Source organism: Oncorhynchus gorbuscha, linkage group LG09 (genome assembly GCF_021184085.1).
Source record: "Oncorhynchus gorbuscha isolate QuinsamMale2020 ecotype Even-year linkage group LG09, OgorEven_v1.0, whole genome shotgun sequence".
In the NCBI taxonomy this organism is placed as follows: domain Eukaryota; kingdom Metazoa; phylum Chordata; class Actinopteri; order Salmoniformes; family Salmonidae; genus Oncorhynchus; species Oncorhynchus gorbuscha.
In genome coordinates, this window is record NC_060181.1 from 18,378,720 (window position 1) to 18,401,965 (window position 23,246).

At 44.7% G+C, this 23,246-nt stretch overlaps 1 protein-coding gene across 10 annotated transcripts in view; it reads right to left on the reverse strand.

Moving 5' to 3' along the window:
- Positions 1 to 1,155: 1,155 nt before the first annotated feature.
- The window catches only part of LOC124043229 (nuclear transcription factor Y subunit gamma-like), a 47,879-nt gene continuing 25,788 nt past the window's right edge, over positions 1,156 to 23,246 (reverse strand). For 4 of the 10 annotated variants that reach the window (XM_046361565.1, XM_046361570.1, XM_046361569.1 and 1 more), the window contains 10 exons: positions 14,074 to 14,177; positions 13,877 to 13,945; positions 12,741 to 12,854; positions 10,659 to 10,754; positions 9,014 to 9,202; positions 4,293 to 4,364; positions 3,604 to 3,753; positions 3,205 to 3,315; positions 2,851 to 2,904; positions 1,156 to 2,769 (listed from right to left, as the gene is read on the reverse strand). In XM_046361565.1, coding sequence (XP_046217521.1) covers positions 2,647 to 2,769; positions 2,851 to 2,904; positions 3,205 to 3,315; positions 3,604 to 3,753; positions 4,293 to 4,364; positions 9,014 to 9,202; positions 10,659 to 10,754; positions 12,741 to 12,854; positions 13,877 to 13,945; positions 14,074 to 14,177 — 1,082 coding nt within the window. In that variant the 3' untranslated portion in view covers positions 1,156 to 2,646. Of the gene's footprint in view, positions 2,770 to 2,850; positions 2,905 to 3,204; positions 3,316 to 3,603; positions 3,754 to 4,292; positions 4,365 to 9,013; positions 9,203 to 10,658; positions 10,755 to 12,740; positions 12,855 to 13,876; positions 13,949 to 14,073; positions 14,178 to 23,246 lie in introns of all 10 variants that reach the window. The other 6 variants (XM_046361564.1, XM_046361568.1, XM_046361567.1 and 3 more) reach the window with 3 other exon arrangements.

Sequence of the window (23,246 nt, forward strand, 5' to 3'; positions counted from 1 at the left end):
CGGACTCTTCTTTTTTTTTACCAAACGGACTTGTTGCAGAAACAAAATCAGTGCGTGATGACGTAGGGCAAACAATTAACTTTTATTTTACCTTTATTTAACTAGGCAAGTCAGTTAAGAACAAATTCCTATTCTCAATGACGGCCTAGGAACAGTGGGTTAACTGCCTGTTTACGGGCAGAACGACAGATTAGTACCTTGTCAGCTCGGGGGTTTGAACTTGCAACCTTCCGGCAAGTCCACCGCTCTAACCACTAGGCTACCCTGCCGCTCCAATGTACTTTTTCGCTTTAGTTTTCATGTACAAAATAAAAATCGTATGTTCAAAGAGTTTCCATTGAATTTTAGACTCTCCAGAGCAAGAATATTTGTATTTTTCCAACTGCAGTCAACCATCGATCATCATGTCACCAGAAAATGATTCCCTCGGAATGTATTGGAAAGGCGCATCAAACTCATCACTGTGCACTTTCACCACCCTGTGAAGTGCATAACGCCAGATACCAACAAAATACATGTTTTGTTTTTCCGTATGTTTTGCTCGCATTTGAGGTATTTGACGTGCATGTGCTTAGCAACTAGGTAGTTTGAGTCTGTGTGTACTTCGGTTTGTACCACCGAACAGAAAGCATTAAAAATGTAATGCACACGGTACACCGAACTCACCGCGGCCTAGTGCGGCATCCCCAATGTAGTGTTGCGGCCTGCTCAATTGACAATGAATGACTTCCGCCGGAACGCATGCTCCATCTGGTGGACATAAGGCGTAATTATTTAATCTGTAGCCTAATAAACCACATCGTTTCCTGAGTCTTAGTGGGAGGCCACCCAAGTTTACTTCGTTATGATATAATAACTATCAATATTTGTGCATAAATGCGTTTCCACCGCCATTTGTCATAACGAATTTTACCGACACAAAAAGATCCCATCATGTTAAACTAATACATTCGGTCTGAATTTATAAAATTGTACAGAAACGCCGTTTCCATCACAGCTGTCTTGATTTTTATGTGTATGGTATTGCTCGCATTAAAATCTGTGGATGGAAACGTGGTTTATATTGTACTATGAATAGATTTCAATCACCTCAAACACAAATGCACATTTGCAACAAAAACTTTTGGGTGAAAAACTGTTACCTTTTCTGTTGAAAAGATTGCATGTATTGTTTTTTTATTTAGTTGTAATTTTTTTCCTCACAAACCCAAAGTTTGCTTACAAAATAGAACAAAAATAAGATGTGTACCTATCCATTGCATATCATGCTGGCAGTTTAAACTACATGCAAAACAACAATAAGAAGAACAAGCTATGATAATGATCATTACCAAATAAGAAAGGGAAGGAAAAGGGAGGGATGGTCATTTCAAAAGAAACCTTGACAAGTTACAACCAGTACTAAGAAAATACTATAAAAAGGGGTCCTTGCTCCAGTGAAGTATTTCTCTACGGGCAAGGAAGGAGAACCAAAAACCTCTCTGGATAGGGGAGAGACTGCATATAAAGGCAGAGAAAGGCCTAACCACTCCCTGCTCTAAGAATGATAGTGATCAGTGTGGTGATTCATGAAGAGATGGAGGGGGAAGGAAAGAGAGATGGAAGAGGGCCACTGAAGAGGTGAGTATGATCACTGGGCCATGGGAAAAAGATACTGCACCATAATGGACGGACACACACGCACAAGGGTCATACATACTAAATACAAACTCCATCATACAGTTAGAAGCCCTTTCATTGATGGCATGTCTCGTCAATGTGAACAAAACGAAGAGGAACTAACAACAAACTATGAATTGATCCATCTAGGCTGGTGTGAGTCTCATACAATTTCCAATGAATTATTGTGCACTAGCTTAGAGTATGGCTTTATAGTTTCTTCTTTTAAAGTCTACACATTAAGACATTACAACAGAAGGCCATGATTCATGTTCTCTTGTAGACCAAACAAGGACCAAGCCTTCCATAAGATTCATCCCAAATTGCACTATTCCCTATATAGTGAACTACTTTTGATCAGGGCCATATAGACCGTGGTCAAAAAGAGTACATTAGATAGGGAACAGTGCCATTTGGGATGCAGACAGAACATAAGACACCCCTATACAGTGTACTTCACAGAGAGACAGAAGACATACAGATTATACAGCAAGGGTTGACAGACACTGAGGAAGAACAAGAGAGTTGGTCACTAAAAAGGAGGAAAGTTGGGTCCTGGAGGTTTCAGCATTTGGATACCCTGTGTGTGGCTGTCATGAATGGGCATTAGGGGAGGCCTTTCTGGGGAACGTATCAGGTGAGTGTGGGTGCCAGGAGGAACTAACGGAGGCAGAGAGAGATGATATGACATGGGAATGAGGGAGAGTTGTCTGGCAGTCCCTTTGGTATCTCACCCAGTGTACTGAATAAAGAACTGTTGTTGTCAGAGAGTCCCTTGTAATTATCATGTCATATGTATTGAATGAGCGTGAGGGCACATCCCAAATTGCACCCTATTCCCTATATAGTGTGTAGGTAATAGGGTACCATTTGGGACATATCCTAGGAGGTCCCTTGGCTGTTTGAGCCAGTTGCCCTTATGGATGGTAACAGGTGGTGGGATCAATGGTTGGATGGTCTGGTGGTCAGGCGGATGCTTCCGGAGCCTCAGTCTCCGCTGACCTGCGTGGTGACCTGTCCGTCGGCCGTCTGGTTGGTGGACTGGATGAACATTGGCTGGCTGAGGTCCTGACCCGCCGGCATCGTCACCTGCTGAATCTGATACAACTGCTGTAAGGACACAGAGGGAAAGGGTGAGAGAGAGGAGGGTGTGTGCATGTGTGTGACAGGAGTGGGAGATGTTCGTCTTACCTGTCCGTCGGTAAACTGGTTGAATTGTTGCTGGCCTTGCTCCGTTTGTGTAATCTGAGAACAAACCAGAGAGAGAGGAGTCAGTCATTCACACACTGGTTCTCACAGCCACTATGAAAACCTACACCTCTGTTCAAATGCAACTGAAGGCAATGGACAATATAAAAGTCAATTCATGAAAGAATATAGAAATACACAATCGTATAATATTTGTATTGGTTACTACCTTAACAACGTTAAATGTTATTGTATAAACTAGTATAGTGATACCAGACCAGAGACTACATTACAGAGATGAAGTGTCCACACACATATGATGCGATACTATACATTGAAAAGGTTCTTGTTCATTACCTGTACCTGCTGAGTGTTACCCAGCGTCTGGATCTGTCCCTGAACCACCTGTGTGCCAGAGACGGGCTGTGCCAGCCGGATGTACTGCAACTGACCAGTGTTCAGCTGCACCTGCACACAACCACCACACGGGGGAGACAAACACCCACTTTAGGCAGGGGAGGTCATAGAAACACAAAACAAACGTTATTATGATCGTTGAGCTAGTTAGTGTCAAAATGGGGGAGAGGAAGGTTCAAGCAGCTCTCTACAGTGTGTTTGAAGATTGATCGCCAACTTAAGAAAATGTGTTATATTTATTTCATTAGAAAATTTGAAATGATTCAACTTTCCAGTTAGGTCACTCAAGGAGAGAATCTCCCCTCCCCCTCCCTCCCCCTCTCTCTCGCTCTCTCTTACTGGTATCTGCTGGATCTCGGCAGAGTTGGTGAGGATCTGCTGCATGACCTGCATGGTCTGTCCTGACTGCACCGTCTGGGTCTGGCCCTGGGACGACGCCTGTACTATCTGGACCTGCTGGTCTCCAACCTGCATGGTCATTGGAGCACTCTGGTGATGGGGGTGGGAGAGGGAGAATGTTCATTCTTAAACAACTGGTGAGAGTGTGGTGACTGTGACCATGTAATGATTGACATTGGGCTGGAAAACCTGGGCCTAATAAGTAGATTACAGTTAGAGTGGGACCACAGAGAGCGATGACAAGGCAGGGTTGAAACCCCCCCCCTCATCCTACAAGCTGACAGACGATGATATGGTCGTGTCAGGTAACCCAGTCTCTCCAGGATTGGCTGATCAGATCTGATGAACGTCCCTAGTATGCAAACTCAGGTAAACTCAGTTAACTAGTGATGCAGCCAAACACAAGCTTCCTCCTAATCTTCCTGATTCAATGTGGAGGGGTGCCCTCTGGGGTTAAATTTCCACTAGGATCAGATCTAGGATCAGCGTCCCCCCCCCCAATGCTAACCATTTAGTGGGAGAAATGCAAAATCGATCAGCGTCCAGGGGCAACTTCACCCTACACTGAGGTGTGCTGGGCTGGGAGGGGGTTTCAGATGGGGACGGGGCGGCTGAGGAGCTGTGTTTACCGTGATGGGTGTGCCCTGTGACTGGGCTACCTGCACCTGCTGTAACTGTTGCATTGTGGCCCCCTGCAGCACCTGAAGAGGGGAGGGAGGAGGGAGGAGAGAGAGAGGAAGCTTTACAAAGATGACTACGAGCACATGCAGAGCGCACAGGAACACACACACATACAGTAGACAGGTGTCGTCAGATCACACACACACACACACACACAACAATGAGCATGTGAGCACAATGAAATGCTGCATAGAACAGAAGTGATGTGCAGAATTAATGAAGGAATAGCAGCTGTGAAATCCAGGTATAGTGAAGTTAATGAATATAAAGATGTAGCCTACAGTAGGAAATGGTAGTTATATTAATATAAAGATGTATCCGACAGTAGGAAATGGTAGTTATATTAATATAAAGATGTAGCCTACAGTAGGAAATGGTAGTTATATTAATATAAAGATGTAGCCTACAGTAGGAAATGGTAGTTATATTACTATAAAGATGTAGCCTACAGTAGGAAATGGTAGTTATATTAATATAAAGATGTAGCCTACAGTAGGAAATGGTAGTTATATTAATATAAAGATGTATCCGACAGTAGGAAATGGTAGTTATATTAATATAAAGATGTATCCGACAGTAGGAAATGGTAGTTATATTAATATAAAGATGTATCCTACAGTAGGAAATGGTAGTTATATTACTATAAAGATGTAGCCTACAGTAGGAAATGGTAGTTATATTAATATAAAGACGTATCCTACAGTTGGAAACGGTAGTTATATTAATATAAAGCTGTATCCGACAGTAGGAAATGGTAGTTATATTAATATAAAGACGTATCCTACAGTTGGAAACGGTAGTTATATTAATATAAAGACGTATCCTACAGTTGGAAACGGTAGTTATATTAATATAAAGACGTATCCTACAGTAGGAAATGGTAGTTATATTAATATAAAGACGTATCCTACAGTAGGAAATGGTAGTTATATTAATATAAAGCTGTATCCGACAGTAGGAAATGGTAGTTATATTAATATAAAGACGTATCCTACAGTAGGAAACGGTAGTTATATTAATATAAAGACGTATCCTACAGTTGGAAACGGTAGTTATATTAATATAAAGACGTATCCTACAGTTGGAAACGGTAGTTATATTAATATAAAGACGTATCCTACAGTTGGAAACGGTAGTTATATTAATATAAAGCTGTATCCGACAGTAGGAAATGGTAGTTATATTAATATAAAGACGTATCCTACAGTAGGAAATGGTAGTTATATTAATATAAAGACGTATCCTACAGTAGGAAATGGTAGTTATATTAATATAAAGACGTAGCCTACAGTAGGAAATGGTAGTTATATTAATATAAAGACGTATCCTACAGTAGGAAATGGTAGTTATATTAATATAAAGACGTAGCCTACAGTAGGAAATGGTAGTTATATTAATATAAAGACGTATCCTACAGTAGGAAATGGTAGTTATATTAATATAAAGCTGTATCCGACAGTAGGAAATGGTAGTTATATTAATATAAAGACGTATCCTACAGTAGGAAACGGTAGTTATATTAATATAAAGACGTATCCTACAGTTGGAAACGGTAGTTATATTAATATAAAGACGTATCCTACAGTTGGAAACGGTAGTTATATTAATATAAAGACGTATCCTACAGTTGGAAACGGTAGTTATATTAATATAAAGCTGTATCCGACAGTAGGAAATGGTAGTTATATTAATATAAAGACGTATCCTACAGTAGGAAATGGTAGTTATATTAATATAAAGACGTATCCTACAGTAGGAAATGGTAGTTATATTAATATAAAGACGTATCCTACAGTAGGAAATGGTAGTTATATTAATATAAAGACGTATCCTACAGTAGGAAATGGTAGTTATATTAATATAAAGACGTAGCCTACAGTAGGAAATGGTAGTTATATTAATATAAAGACGTATCCTACAGTAGGAAATGGTAGTTATATTAATATAAAGCTGTATCCGACAGTAGGAAATGGTAGTTATATTAATATAAAGACGTATCCTACAGTAGGAAACGGTAGTTATATTAATATAAAGACGTATCCTACAGTTGGAAACGGTAGTTATATTAATATAAAGACGTAGCCTACAGTAGGAAATGGTAGTTATATTAATATAAAGACGTATCCTACAGTAGGAAATGGTAGTTATATTAATATAAAGACGTATCCTACAGTAGGAAATGGTAGTTATATTAATATAAAGACGTATCCTACAGTAGGAAATGGTAGTTATATTAATATAAAGACGTAGCCTACAGTAGGAAATGGTAGTTATATTAATATAAGGACGTAGCCTACAGTAGGAAATGGTAGTTATATTAATATAAAGACGTAGCCTACAGTAGGAAATGGTAGTTATATTAATATAAAGACGTAGCCTACAGTAGGAAATGGTAGTTATATTAATATAAAGACGTAGCCTACAGTAGGAAATGGTAGTTATATTAATATAAAGACGTAGCCTACAGTAGGAAATGGTAGTTATATTAATATAAAGACGTAGCCTACAGTAGGAAATGGTAGTTATATTAATATAAAGACGTAGCCTACAGTAGGAAATGGAGGTTTGGTTTCCTAACAGATCAGTCCATTAGGGACTTTGTGACCTGAGAGGGCATTTGACAGAACTGGTACGACAGTGACGACTAGTGACAAAGCTCTTTGTAGTCAAGTCTGGAGACACACACGATTTAAGATCTCTCTCTCTTCACCCTCCTCCCTCGCTCTCAATCTCCAGATAACTCTCGCTTTTAAAAATGACACTTTATCCCCCTGTTCTTCTGCTCCCTCCAACCCCCTGGCCTCTTGACTGTTACCCAATACTGATGCACCCTGGACTAGTCATCTCTTCTAAGGTGCCAGTCATTTGGTGACCTTCCCTGCTCTGCGACTAAGTGGACTGCAGCAGCAACAATAGTAGCAGTAACATTAACAGTAACATTAACAGCAGCAGATATTAACAGTAGCAACAGTTCTGGTCCGACTGTGGAACTGCGACAGCTCAATGAACTTAAGGCAGCATGGGGGGGAGAAAAATAAAATATATTCAAAAAAAGAGCGAGAGAGAACAAAAAGAGAAAAGATAAAGAAGACAGACTAGGGGTGGTGGGGACCAGAGAAGACGACAAACTAGGGATGAGGGGGACCAGAGAAGACGACAAACTAGGGATGGGGGGGTGGGGGTTCCTCCTCTTCAGAGAGAAGTACAGTGGAGGGGTGGAGAGCAGTCTCACAGGGACTCCCAGCTATACAAGCAGTGGCCCAGAGCCATTTGATCTGCACACTTCAGTCACTCCCCTCTCCACTGTAGGTCCGTAACACATTAAACAGTAACACACTAGGACTACGTCTCAAATGGCACCCTACTCCCTGCATAGTGCACTACTTTTGACCAGGGCTGCACTCTATTCCCTACATAGTGAACTACTTTTGACCAGGGCTGCACTCTATTCCCTGCATAGTGCACTACTTTTGACCAGGGCTGCACTCTATTCCCTACATAGTGAACTACTTTTGACCAGGGCTGCACTCTATTCCCTGCATAGTGCACTACTTTTGACCAGGGCTGCACTCTATTCCCTACATAGTGAACTACTTTTGACCAGGGCTGCACTCTATTCCCTACATAGTGAACTACTTTTGACCAGGGCTGCACTCTATTCCCTGCATAGTGCACTACTTTTGACCAGGGCTGCACTCTATTCCCTACATAGTGAACTACTTTTGACCAGGGCTGCACTCTATTCCCTACATAGTGAACTACTTTTGACCAGGGCTGCACTCTATTCCCTGCATAGTGCACTACTTTTGACCAGGGCTGCACTCTATTCCCTGCATAGTGCACTACTTTTGACCAGGGCTGCACTCTATTCCCTACATAGTGAACTACTTTTGACCAGGGCTGCACTCTATTCCCTACATAGTGAACTACTTTTGACCAGGGCTGCACTCTATTCCCTACATAGTGAACTACTTTTGACCAGGGCTGCACTCTATTCCCTACATAGTGCACTACTTTTGACCAGACGCAGCCCTAGTGTGTTACTGTTTAATGTGTTACGGACCTACAGTGGAGAAGGGAGTGACTGAAGTGTGCAGATCAAATGGCTCTGGACCACTGCTTGTGTAGCTGGGAGTGTGTGTGTTGGGTGTGTACGGGTCAATTATCCCTGCTGGTGGGAAAGAGTTGAAGCCAAAGTGGGGATCGGCTGTGCTTGCCAACGATAATATCAATAAAATCCACTGTTAATGCCGTTATTCCCCCATTCACACTGGACTTCACAGGGTTGTTGACTGGGTATGTTAGGAGAGCTTGTGTTCTGCCAGGCCGTGTGGTGTGTTATACTTAAGCAACAAGGCCCAAGGGGGTGTGGTATATTAAGCATGACAACGTGGAGTGCCTGGATACAGCACGTACCTTTATTGCTATTATAAACTGGTTACCAACATAATTAGAGCAGTAAAAACACATGTTTTGTCATGCCCGTGGTATACGGTCTGATACACCATGGTTGTCAGCCAATCAGCATTCAGGGCTGTCACCACCCAGTTTATAATATGCCTTTGCCTATGCTGTATGTCGGTACCTTACTGGTTATTTGCAGTCTGTGTGGTGCGTTGTGTGTGCAGCGCGTATGAGTGTGTGTGTTTGTGTCTATTCTCCAGCATACCTGTCCTTGCTGTGGCTGTGCGATAATGATCTGTCCAGGCTGGATGGTGGTAGTCTGTTGTCCCGTGGCCTGCTGGCCCTGCTGCTGGCCCTGCTGCTGACCCTGCACTTGGACCTGACCTGGCTGCTGAGCCAGGGTGAAGTAGTACTGAACCGGCTCTGCTGGGGCCACTGACTGACGCACCTCCTCCTGTGCACACACACACACACACACACACACACACACACACACACACACACACACACACACACACACACACACACACACACACACACACACACACACACACACACACACACACACACACACGAAGAGAGAGAGAGACAGGGGGAGAGGGTGAGAATGGGAGACAGAGAGCAAGAGAGAGGAGGATAACAGAGTGAAGGGCAGAAAGAGAAGCATATCAGTCCATTACATCTCCATTCATTATTTTGCCAGCGTAATACAATAAGCGAGAGGCCCGATAAATAACTAATAACCTCTGGATGGATGAGTAATGTGATTCTGAATGGAGGTTCTGTCCCAAATGGCACCATAATACCTAGGTAGTGCACTGCTTCTGAACAGGGCCCTATGGGTCTGCCCTACAGGCCCTGGTCAAAACAAGTGCACTTTATAGGGTATAGGGTGCCATTTGGGACACTAACCAGAGGATCCATTACTTTCACGTTTTATTAGTCTTATGTATGGGATATACATGGTATACATCATCCAACTAAACACTTTCTAGCAGCTTCTCAACAATAAGAAATAAAAAATAATAGGAAAAGAAAGTAAATGCATTAGTAAATCCATTATCACTGTGATGATCAACAACATTTTTCACAAGAACACTTCAGACTGAAAGGGATAATTTCTATTCATAAAAAAACAAGGCATTGATACATTATTGAGAATGTTCTAAATCAAAGTGTGAAAGGAAAGCTAATTTAGTGACACATTGGACATGATCAACCATTAACAAGTCTGTACCCTCCTTGTGCCTAGTTATCATGTAAGTCGCTTTGGATAAAAGCGTCTGCTAAATGGCATATATTATTATTATTATCATCATAATATGCAGCCCAAAATCAGTTAGAGCAATGCCACGGCAAGGCCTCATCACAAGTACAGGGTAACAGTTCCCTAAAAGCTACTGGTCGGTTGATCTTCCATGGGGTAGCGTAGGAGGTAGCCGATTTGCCCGTCACCAGAAGTGTAAACACCCCTCTCCCAGCTCGATGATGACACAGCTGAGAGTGTAGGATGTTTACACCCCTGGTCACAGATCAGGTCAACTATATTGATTTATGGATGTACTGATAGAATACCATCATTTTAGGTAGGTCACAACTTACAAATGCTTGGGAGGCACTGCCTAGTCTAAAACATGTACCACCATCAAACTGTAATGTGGCAGAGGGCGTCAGTTAACACAGTGGTGATTATGTTGACAGTGATTACAAGCTATGGGGTACTGGTGGTACTGTTGAGGGATGTTGGAGGTAAGGGTCAGCCAGACGCTGCAAACATCCGACTGAAAGCCCTCGCTGACCGAACACCAGCTTCCAGTCAAGGATGTTTACAGCGCCTCCAGGCTGCCAGGAATGGTACTACACCCTGCCGGGGTCCTGAAATGAAATGCAGATGGACTCTCACACACTACCTGTCGTTTAGGGGGCTTGAGCTCATCCCGGGGCACGATGTCGATGAGGAAGTCAAACTGGTCGAACTTTGTTATCGCCATGGCAATGTCATTCCTCTGAAACACAGGATAAGAGTTGAGGGTGAACATTAGGCTCCTCATTCAGTATGTACAGAAACTAGACTAAATATAAAACCGGCTTTCTACTTCTGCTGCTCTCTCCAAATATAGCCTTTTTGAAAACGATTGAAGAAAAGACCGTTTATATAATCTTCTAGGTCATACCCGAACATTCTGCAGCTTTGTAAACAATACTAAAAGGAGCTCGCTCACAGTGGAACTGTAAAAGCCTACTTCAATCACACACACACACACACACACACACACACACACACACACACACACACACACACACACACACACACACACACACACACACACACACACACACACACACACACACACACACACACACTAATATTATTTTGGACAATATATCGATACTTTGACTCCAAGTATTGATCAGTAAAAAGTATAATATATATAAAATATTTTTTATTATTATAATTTTTAAAAAATATTGTTTTTGCCTAGGTAGCGTTAGCTAGCACTAGTCGGCTGTACCTGCGCCAAAACTTCCTGTGTCCTTCTGTAGCTCAGTTGGTAGAGCATGGCGCTTGTAACGCCAGGGTAGTGGGTTCGATCCCCGGGACCACCCATACGTAAAATGTATGCACACATGACTGTAAGTCGCTTTGGATAAAAGCGTCTGCTAAATGGCATATATTATTATTATTATTATCCTACATCCTCTTTTTAACTAGTGAGAAGCATCGAAGTATCGTAACAATATCGTATTGTGAGGTCCCTGGCAATTCCCAGCCTGAACATTCACCATGTAAAAAACAGCAGGAATGGGCCCACTGTAAGAAACACCAGATGAACAACAATCGGGAGTTGTGACGTATTCTTAGCATCACTGTCCTACTGGGCTCCCCCTTCTAGAGAGTGTGTGTGTGTGTGAGTGATTTTCCATTGGATATTAAGTCCCCACCATCAGTCTATTTATAGTGCTGTGATTAATATCTGGTAACACCGGGTCACATCCACAGTTGTTATATTGATGAGTGTCACCATGGTGACCCTAATCGGCGTGCTGTCAGCACAATGGAACTCTGGCGAGAGCCGGAGTGAGTGAGTGAGTGAGTGAGTGAGTGAGTGAGTGAGTGAGTGAGTGAGTGAGAGAGAGAGAGAGAGAGATCGAGTGTGATTGAAAGTAGAGCTGTCTTATTAACAACACACACAGACTAGGAGCATACGCCAGACACATATCACCATCTGTGGTGTAGAAATGTAATTAACATGCCAAATTGGCTTTCTATTTCAAGGTTAACAAAGCTCAACCGAATGACGCTTTCAGCCCCACTGTTATGAAACCTTGTTGAAGGACAGAATTTGCTAAGATATCATGCAAAGCAGTATCCCACACACATGTATGTGAATAGATGGAGATGAAAGAAGTGGGGTATTCTGTTTAATGTTTCAGTGTGTGGCTGACTGTCTGGTCGACCCTTAACACCCAGGTGTGACTGGCCCTGGCTTTCCAAACCACTCTGATCAACACTCTCTTCTCTCTCTTCAACGTCTCTCTCTCCCTTCTTTCTCACATACTCTTTCACTTTGTCTCTCCTCCTTCTCTCTTGCCCATTCCCTCACCATCTCACTTTGGCTCTCCCTCTTTCCCACTCTCGCTGTCCCTTTCATCACACTAGGATCCATGTAATTCCCCTGGCTCTGGGATCAGAGAGCAGGCAAAATGGCATTCGAAGTAAAAGTGGGTCACGGGAGCCGAGCTCTGCTTTCACAGTCGACACAGAGAGAGAAGGAATTTAACAGAGCAGGTCCTCAGGGGATGGCCGTGTGGGGCCTCTACACACACACACACTGGGACCAGTACACTACATGAGGTATTTACACGTGAACTTGGGCCAGCAGACTACATATGTGAGGTCTTTACACGTGAACTTGGGCCAGCAGTCTGCATGGGTTGTCTGTGTGAATGTGTGCGTGACCTCTATACAGACTAGGGAGGGTGTGACTGACCTGTAGGGTGCGTCTCTTGTTGTCTTCAGTGTGGATCCAAGCCCTCAGTGTGAGCTCTGTGATGAAGATCTGAGCTGCCTTGGCAAACAGCACCGGGGCCTCTGCACTGATCATCTATGGAGACATTGAGATGACATGTTAAAAACTAATATAGTATAGATAGACCACCCGTATCCCTTGCTGCTAAAGGGGGGAGACCTAACCTTTAGAAAACCTTTCCACAGAGTGACATTTAGAAGTTGGCCTGGGCAGGCGGTGGTCGGTGAAGCAGGCTGCAGGAGCTGCTGGGTCATGGCTAGCATCACACCCTCTCAGTCACACTCTGGGTCATGGCTAGCATCATACCCCTCTCTGTCACACACTGGGTCATGGCTAGCATCACGTCACACTCTGGGTCATGGCTAGCATCACGTCACACTCTGGGTCATGGCTAGCATCACGTCACACTCTGGGTCATGGCTAGCATCATACCCCTCTCTGTCACACTCTGGGTCATGGCTAGCATCATACCCCTCTCTGTCACACTCTGGGTCATGGCTAGCATCACGTCACACTCTGGGTCATGGCTAGCATCATACCCCTCTCTGTCACACTCTGGGTCATGGCTAGCATCATGTCACACTCTGGGTCATGGCTAGCATCACGTCACACTCTGGGTCATGGCTAGCATCATACCCCTCTCTGTCACACTCTGGGTCATGGCTATCAGAAGGGTCCTGCTAGATGTCCAGTATGTTAGTGATCTGCTGACCTTCCTCCTCACACTTAAGCTGCTACTGCTTATCTCTCTCGGGAGGAGCCCTACTTGGACACGGATACGGGCACACACTCCCCATGCCTGTCCTCTCAGAGCAGAGCAGGAATAGCCCTGTAGGGTGATAAGCTGATGATGGTCTAATGGGATCAGGGTGTATATTTCAACATAGAATGTGACGTGGGACTCAAGATTCCAAATAACGTGCCAAGTGAAAATGTTTCCTACACAATGAGCTAATGGATGCTGTGTTCATTTCAGCCAGCCGTGTAGCCACACCTCAGCTCCAAAGTACTATATAAGTACTATATATTGTTATCTGAGTGGGGTGTTGATGAAGACTTCATCGATCAATCACAGAAGGCGGGGACCTGCCTCATACCTTCACATCTTCGTCCAGCTTCATGATTTTCTTGATTCGGGCGAGAGGCAACTCCTGCACGCGGAAATCCTTCTGAAACAGAGCCAGGGGGTGTTAGGGGCAGGTCATGTGGAAACCACTTGTGAGGTGTGATGTGTGTGCCTTTGTATGTGTGTGTGCACGAGTGTGCATTCAATCAGAGGGAGGCCGTGACATACCACCGTGAGGTTCCTGATCTCTTCCATGACGCGGGGCCAGAAGGACTGTAGGCTCTGCTGGGCATCGCTGCCCCCGGCGCCAAACGAATCTGCAGACATGCTCACTGTACAGGGGAGAAGCGAGAGGATCAGACAAAAACACAACATCTACCCCAGGAACCAACTAAACCGACAAGTTGACTGACAATGGCACTCAAAGGCTGCACTGGCCAGAGCTCTAGGAACTCTGTAGGTTAACTTACAGTTAGAAAACATAGAATTATAAATATAGCGGGTCGATTCTATTTGTGTAGAAGCCCATTAATCCTGTGTGTTGACGTGCCTAATCACAGATCGCTGCATGAATCTGAATGGCTCAATCACATTAGTCGCCTACAGCTCCTGGTCTGTCATGTCACTGTGTGGGGTATTACAGCACCTGGTCTGTCATGTCACTGTGTGGGGTATTACAGCTCCTGGTCCGTCATGTCACTGTGTGGGGTATTACAGCTCCTGGTCCTTCATGTCACTGTGTGGGGTATTACAGCTCCTGGTCTGTCATGTCACTGTGTGGGGTATTACAGCTCCTGGTCTGTCATGTCACTGTGTGGGGTATTACAGCTCCTGGTCCGTCATGTCACTGTGTGGGGTATTACAGCTCCTGGTCCGTCATGTCACTGTGTGGGGTATTACAGCTCCTGGTCCGTCATGTCACTGTGTGGGGTATTACAGCTCCTGGTCCGTCATGTCACTGTGTGGGGTATTACAGCTCCTGGTCCTTCATGTCACTGTGTGGGGTATTACAGCTCCTGGTCCGTCATGTCACTGTGTGGGGTATTACAGCTCCTGGTCCGTCATGTCACTGTGTGGGGTATTACAGCTCCTGGTCCGTCATGTCACTGTGTGGGGTATTACAGCTCCTGGTCCGTCATGTCACTGTGTGGGGTATTACAGCTCCTGGTCCGTCATGTCACTGTGTGGGGTATTACAGCTCCTGGTCCGTCATGTCACTGTGTGGGGTATTACAGCTCCTGGTCCGTCATGTCACTGTGTGGGGTATTACAGCTCCTGGTCCGTCATGTCACTGTGTGGGGTATTACAGCTCCTGGTCCGTCATGTCACTGTGTGGGGTATTACAGCTCCTGGTCCGTCATGTCACTGTGTGGGGTATTACAGCTCCTGGTCCGTCATGTCACTGTGTGGGGTATTACAGCTCCTGGTCCGTCATGTCACTGTGTGGGGTATTACAGCTCCTGGTCCGTCATGTCACTGTGTGGGGTATTACAGCTCCTGGTCCGTCATGTCACTGTGTGGGGTATTACAGCTCCTGGTCCGTCATGTCACTGTGTGGGGTATTACAGCTCCTGGTCCGTCATGTCACTGTGTGGGGTATTACAGCTCCTTGTCCGTCATGTCACTGTGTGGGGTATTACAGCTCCTGGTCCGTCATGTCACTGTGTGGGGTATTACAGCTCCTGGTCTGTCATGTCACTGTGTGGGGTATTACAGCTCCTGGTCTGTCATGTCACTGTGTGGGGTATTACAGCTCCTGGTCTGTCATGTCACTGTGTCACTGTGTGGGGTATTACAGCTCCTGGTCTGTCATGTCACTGTGTGGGGGTATTACAGCTCCTGGTCTGTCATGTCACTGTGTCACTGTGTGGGGTATTACAGCTCCTGGTCTGTCATGTCACTGTGTCACTGTGTGGGGTATTACAGCTCCTGGTCCGTCATGTCACTGTGTGGGGTATTACAGCTCCTGGTCTGTCATGTCACTGTGTGGGGTATTACAGCTCCTGGTCTGTCATGTCACTGTGTCACTGTGTGGGGTATTACAGCTCCTGTTCTGTCATGTCACTGTGTGGGGTATTACAGCTCCTGGTCCGTCATGTCACTGTGTGGGGTATTACAGCTCCTGGTCCGTCATGTCACTGTGTGGGGTATTACAGCTCCTGGTCTGTCATGTCAGCTCCTGGTCTGTCTTGTCACTGTGTGGGGTATTACAGCTCCTGGTCTGTCATGTCACTGTGTCACTGTGTGGGGTATTACAGCTCCTGGTCTGTCATGTCACTGTGTGGGGGTATTACAGCTCCTGGTCTGTCATGTCACTGTGTCACTGTGTGGGGTATTACAGCTCCTGGTCTGTCATGTCACTGTGTGGGTGTATTACAGCTCCTGGTCTGTCATGTCACTGTGTGGGGGTATTACAGCTCCTGGTCTGTCATGTCACTGTGTGGGGGTATTACAGCTCCTGGTCTGTCATGTCACTGTGTGGGGTATTACAGCTCCTGGTCTGTCATGTCACTGTGTGGGGTATTACAGCTCCTGGTCTGTCATGTCACTGTGTGGGGTATTACAGCTCCTGGTCTGTCATGTCACTGTGTGGGTTATTACAGCTCTTGGTCCGTCATGTCACTGTGTGGGGTATTACAGCTCCTGGTCTGTCATGTCACTGTGTCACTGTGTGGGGTATTACAGCTCCTGGTCTGTCATGTCACTGTGTGGGTTATTACAGCAGACTAAACTCCACTCTATGGTCATGGAAGTTTACACCAATGGAGTGGAACAGAGACCAGTCTGTCATGTGTGGGGTATTAGTGACCCCAAGTCTGACGACAGGCCTGAGTGCCCGATGTGTGTGTGTGTGTGTCACTCCAGGAGCTCTATCCTAAATAGAGCTCTATTCCAATCCCTCGAACAACAACTCCCCACCACACTCAAATACAAAAAAACACACACACACACACACACACACACACACACACACACACACACACACACACACACACACACACACACACACACACACGTCATTGTGTAACGTGAGGCCGGAGTCTGGCTCCAAGGGGACACGCCAGGTTACTATGGCATGCCAGGAATTCTGCTGTGAATATTGGCCTGCTTGTCTGAGCCTGCAGTGCTGGAGAGTCTACACAGCTATCTCCCTCCCTTTCTCTTCTTCCCCGGGAAGAATGGGCAGGCGACGAGGGTAAAGGGAAACACTAATAGCTGGGTGTGGTGTGTGTGTCCGTTGGATTAATGGTCAACTGTACATGATGAGACAAAGTGCCAGAGGCTGGAACAGGGGGAGGTAAGAGACAGGGTAGGGCAGGCTGTAGCAGTGCGACAGCTATGCCAACCAGCTATGTGGGTCAGACATGATGATGAGAGGGGGAGAGGGAGAGAAAAGCATGACCACATAAAGACTAGTCCGGTATCTCAGCCATTGGCCACTGCTGAGCTCACGTCCTCCAGCAGCTCAAAACACAGACAGCATGAAAAAAAGAGAGAAAAAAGAGCATTCCGTTCCATTATTTTCAAATGGAATCAATCCGAATGGAGTCAGGGGCCTCGATGAATCAATCCGAATGGAGTCAGGGGCCTCGATGAATCAATCCGAATGGAGTCAGGGGCCTCGATGAATCAATCCGAATGGAGTCAGGGGCCTCGATGAATCAATCCGAATGGAGTCAGGGGCCTCGATGAATCAATCCGAATGGAGTCAGGGGCCTCGATGAATCAATCCGAATGGAGTCAGGGGCTTCGATGAATCAATCCGAATGGAGTCAGGGGGTGGAGGGGTTGATAAATCAACAAGGGCTGATGCTGTGGTGGGCTTAGACAGCAACTGACCTCTAAAAGTGGCTGTGATGAGTTGGGCTGCCCAGTGTCCAGTTTAATTTCAAGGTTGATTAAAGTCCTGTTGCAAATCCCTAACCAGCTTCCTCTTCACCTACAAAACAATCCCAGCATTCCAGAGGGCACAGATGAAACGGTGATTTTTAATCTTATGGTGGAGTCAGGCTAAGCCTACGATGACAAACCGAATGCCCTCTATGTCCTTGTCTAGTTGACTGTTCCTTTACTTGTACCTGAAACCTGTTCTGGTCTGAGTGACAAAGCAAATAAACACTTTGCCTGAATAAATAACAGTATAAGGACACGTCTCCTTCCAGGAACACTTTTGTTTGTCTCTTTGTACAGTTCCAAGGCGGCCCAGAGTTTTGTGATGGATGCAGCAGGAGAGGAAGACATCTCTGTGTGTGTGTGTATGTGTGTGTGTACCTGCACTTTCTCCAACTGGAATCCAGATAAGAAATGATGATTAGATGATTCACTTAACACCATTACAATTTACTATCAGGCAAATTACCACAGCAACAGTGCAATTTCCGCTGTGTGTGTGTAGTCACAACCTCAGCTGACTGAACTACCTACCTCAGGAGTGGGACTTTGCTCTCTCAGATGTGACTAAATGATCCGGCTCTCTGAGTGACCCTACGACATTCAATATAAACGCCGCAGACCAAAAATCCCACGAAATGGGGTGAGGGAAAGATGGAAACATGCAACAATTTCAAAAAAAATTGTGAGTTACAGTTCATATAAAGAAGTCAGTCAATTAAAATACATTCATTGGGCCTTAATCTATGGATTTCACATGACTGGGAATACAGATATACATCTGTTGGTCACAGATACCTTAATAAAAGGCAGTTGCGTGGATCAGAAAACCAGTCAATATCTGGTAACCACTATTTGCCTCCTGCAGTGTGACTCTTTCGCATAGAGTTGTTCAGGCTGCCATCGATAAAATGCAATTGTGTTTGTTGTCCGTAGCTTATGCCTGCCGATAACAAAACCCCACCACGGGGCACTCTGTTCACAACGTTGACATCAGCACACTGCTCACCCACATGACACCACACATGCTGTCTGCCATCTGCCCGGTAGAGTTCAAACCAGGATTCATCTATGAAGAGCACATTTCTCCAGCAGGTCAGTGGCCATCAAAGATGACTATCTGCACACTGAAGTCGGTTACAAAGCCGAACTGCAATCAGATCAAGACCCTGGCTAAAAGCATGCAGATGAGCTTCCTCAGACAGTTTCAAAGTTTGTGCAGAAATTCTTAATTGTAGAAGTTGTGGAAACAGTTTCATCAGCTTTCTAGATAACTGGTCTTAGACGATCCCGTAGGTGAAGAAGCCGGATGTGGAGGTCAAGGTCTGTCGTGGTTACATGTAGTCTGTGGTTGTGAGGACGGTGAAGACTTACTGCCTAATTCTCTAAAACGACGTTGGCGTTGGCTAAACATTCAATTCTCTGGCAACAGCTCTGGTGGACATTCCTACAGTCAGCATGCCAATTACATAGTCCCTCAAAACTTGAGAAATTTGTGGCATTGTGTGCCAAAACTACACATTTTAGAGGGGTGCTCCCCTGTGCGGTTTCCTTCAGTTCCGTTGCCCTTCAGTGGTGTGAGTGAGTGAGTGAGTGAGTGAGTGAGTGAGTGAGTGAGTGAGTGAGTGAGTGAGTGAGTGAGTGAGTGAGTGAGTGAGTGAGTGAGTGAGTGAGTGAGTGAGTGAGTAAGTGAGTGGCCGTGTTGGGTTTCTCCTGACCTGCGCTATGTGCCTGTGCTTCGTCGGCAGACCATCCCAACGCCTCTCTCAAGTCAATGGTTTTCAGCAGGAGTAAGCAGCAGGATCTGCTGAATCAGCAGCATTGTTTCCTGCCAGCACCAGCCTCTCTGCTGCTCGCCCCTGGCAGGTCGGCCCCCGACACGCTCACAACAGCTTCAGGGCTCAGGTCCAAACTGTCAATGACATTCCCTTACCTGGGCACTTGTGGACTGAACTAGCACTACATCGGAAAGAACTGGATAGGTGCAAGGAAAACGGTGGAAACTTTCCATCTAGTCCTCTCAAATCTCTTGACTAGAGGTGATATAATTTGACTGACATCAGTCCAATTGAATTCCATTCCATATGTTTTTTTAATGAGCTCAATGCGCACATTGTACAATTTCTTTAGAGATAAATTAGATCACGCCTGAACTGTGCAATGTAGTTGGGCGTTGTCGTTTCCAATAGGCCAATTTTCAACATAGTTGAGCGCAGAAAAAGACTATAATCCATTGTATGCCTGCTACATACAGTGCCTTCGGAAAGTATTCAGTCGCCTAGACTTTTTCCACATTTTGTTACATCACAGCCTTCTAAAATATATCAAATCATTTTTGTACCTCAATCTACACACAATAATGACAAAACAAAAACAGGTTTTTAGAAATGTTTGCAAATGTGTACTCTTTATTTTATTTTTTATAAATGTATTTACATAAGGATTCAGACTCTTGGCTATGAGAGTTGAAATTGAGCTCAGGTGCATCCTGTTTCATTGATCATCCTTGAGATGCTTCTACAACTTGATTGGAGTCCACTTGTGGTAAATTCAATTGATTGGACATGATTTGGAAAGGCACACAACCTGTCTACAGAAGGTCCCACAGTTGACAGTGCACGTCAGATCAAAAACCAAGTCATGACCAAGGACCCGATGGTCACTGACAGAGCTCCAGAGTTCTTCTGTGGAGATGGGAGAAACTTCCAGAAGGACAACCAACTCTGCAGCACTCCACCAAATCAGGCCTTTTATGGTAGTGGCCAGATGGAAGCTGCCACTCAGTAAAAAAAGGCACGACAGCCTGCTTGGAGTTTGCCAAAAGGCACCTAAAAATTCAAAGCAAGATTGAACTCTTTGGCCTCAATGCCAAGCATCACGTCTGAAGGAAACCTGGCACCATCCCTACGGTGAAGCATGGTGGTGTGGGGACTGAGAGACTAGTCAGGATCAGGGGAAAGATGAACGGAGCAAAGTAGAGAGAGAACCTTGATGAAAACCTGTTCCAGAGTGCTCAGGACCTCAGACTGGGGCCAAGGTTCACCTTCCAACAGGACAATGACCCTAAGCACACAGCCAGGACAATGACCCTAAGCACACAGCCAGGACAATGACCCTAAGCACACAGCCAGGACAATGACCCTAAGCACACAGCCAAGACAATGCACAAGTGGCTTCGGGACAAGTCTCTGAATGTCCTTGAGTGGACCAGCCAGAGCCCGGAATTGAACCCGATTGATCATCTCTGGAGAGACCTGAAAATAGCTGTGCAGCAGCGCTCCCCATCCAACCTGACAGAGCTTGAGAGGCTCTGGAGAGAAGAATGGGAGAAACTCTCAGGTGCGCCAAGCTTGTAGCGTCATACCCAAGAAGACTTATTTACTTTGAAGAACTAATAGTGATTGTCAGACAGCATAAGCAGAATCTACATAGAGATAGATGTCTTGGAATTAAATAATGAAATCATCAAAAACAAATTAAGTAATATACCCAACTGAAATATTTTATTAAAGTAATGTGAATAATTGATGGTTAATAAGTAGTAAATGGGTAGTCACTACCATCATGGGACTTTTATTAATTGTTTTATTCTGTGTTACATCATTCAACCCACATAATGCATAGCGCATTGAATGTTTAAAATTAAAATTAAATAAATAGTAATCTAAACCAAACCGTCCCCAAAAAGCACTAGAGTCGCTAAGTACTACCATATTGCTTGAAACTGTACTGTCCTTTCAGAATCCCCAAGGTGGAAGCCAAAGGCACAAAATAGAGGGTGAGTTTTCAGATTGGAGTCTGGAACTGAAAGTAGCTAGCTAGCTAACGGAAATACACTCTCAATAGAGAGGTGTTCACTGCTCTAGTAAAAGCATGGCTGATGGACAGAAAATGAGTGAGTGAAACACTAATTCTGAGCAGTAAGTTAATAGTATCCTTAATGACCTGGCTGGTGGATCTGAATGGAGGTCACAGTAGTGCGGACTGAGAAGAGCAGAGTATGACAGTTAATGGGCCGAGGAGGAGGAGGAGAAAACCTGGAGGCAGTCAGAGGAACAACTGCCCTCTGAGATGACCTGACCTGAACTGAAGCATGTTAAAGAATAGCCTAAGGATTTAGGCCTCTAGCCGTGGTACCATGACTCCTGACTGGTTACAAGATGTTGGCGGAAGAAGTTCTGGCTAACTCATTAATCCAGACTTGTGAGACTCCCCTACGAGAGTCTGCACTAACTAACTTTGAAAAGTTGATGAAAACCAGAATACTCTGGATGACTGCAGTTATTCAACCAAAGGCTATATAATCTAGCTAGGCTATCAATAAATTATGTATGATAGGCCTACAGTGCAAAAAAGTAAGAGGGTACATATTGCACAAGCTGCATGCAATGTCCTTAGCGGGGGTCACTTTGTAGAAGCATGACTGCTTTGAAATTTGCAACAATGCAAAAAGGTCAACTCAAGGAAAGTCGCAAAAAGCAAGCCCTGTAGGATTCTGAGCAGAAAAACAGGCCCAATCACAAAATCAGCCTTTTGGGAGAAATGATATGCAGGTACCACGATAATATCATGGTGCCAGAACATCATGCCAATTATCATACCAACATTTTAGAATACTGTAGTATCGTTTCATATGATACTATAGACTTTTTTTGCCCTATAGATCTAAAGAACCTGCTGGCGCCAGTCAGTTTAGTTTATAAATTCAGGTGAATTTAAGCAACAGCCACTAGTCTCTTGTATGCGCAGGTTCAATAATATCCCCTTCACTTTCATGCGCATATCATGTGTTGCAGATTACAGCAATTGGGGTTAAGTGCCTTGCTCAAGGGCACATTGACAGATTTTTCATCTAGTCAGCTCAGGTATTCGAACCAGCGACCTTTCGGTTACTGGCCCAGTGCTCTTAACCACTAAGCTACCTGCCCCCCCTCTACCGGCCCTCAATCAAATGCTTCTCTCTGTCCGCTCTTCACGTCTATTCCTTCATCGGTTTTCTTAATAAATCGTTTAGCTGTGATGGCGAGCGGGATGCTGACCCTCATGAGTCTACTGTTGTTAGATTTGTAAATTTCTTACATTGGAGCAGCGCACAAAGAAAGCAATGTTGATACATTGTATAATTCCATCAAACACAGACCAGTCTGAGTAGAATTTGCAAGTTCGCTGTCATGCAGCCTAAGAACGTCAGAGGGAGAAAACGGAAAGAAAAAGTATTTTCCCTAGCCTAAACAGTTAAAAAATAACCCATATTACCAGAGGTCTGGTCTCTAGCCTAAACAGTTAAAAAATGACCCATATTACCGGAGGTCTTGTTTCCAGCCTAAAACGGTAAAAAAATGACCCATATTACCGGAGGCCGTGTCTCTAGCCTAAACGGTTTAAAAATAACCCATATTACCAGAGGTCTGGTCTCTAGCCTAAACAGTTAAAAAATGACCCATATTACCGGAGGTCTTGTCTCGAGCCTAAACGGTTAAAAAATGAACTATATTACCGGAGGTCTTGTC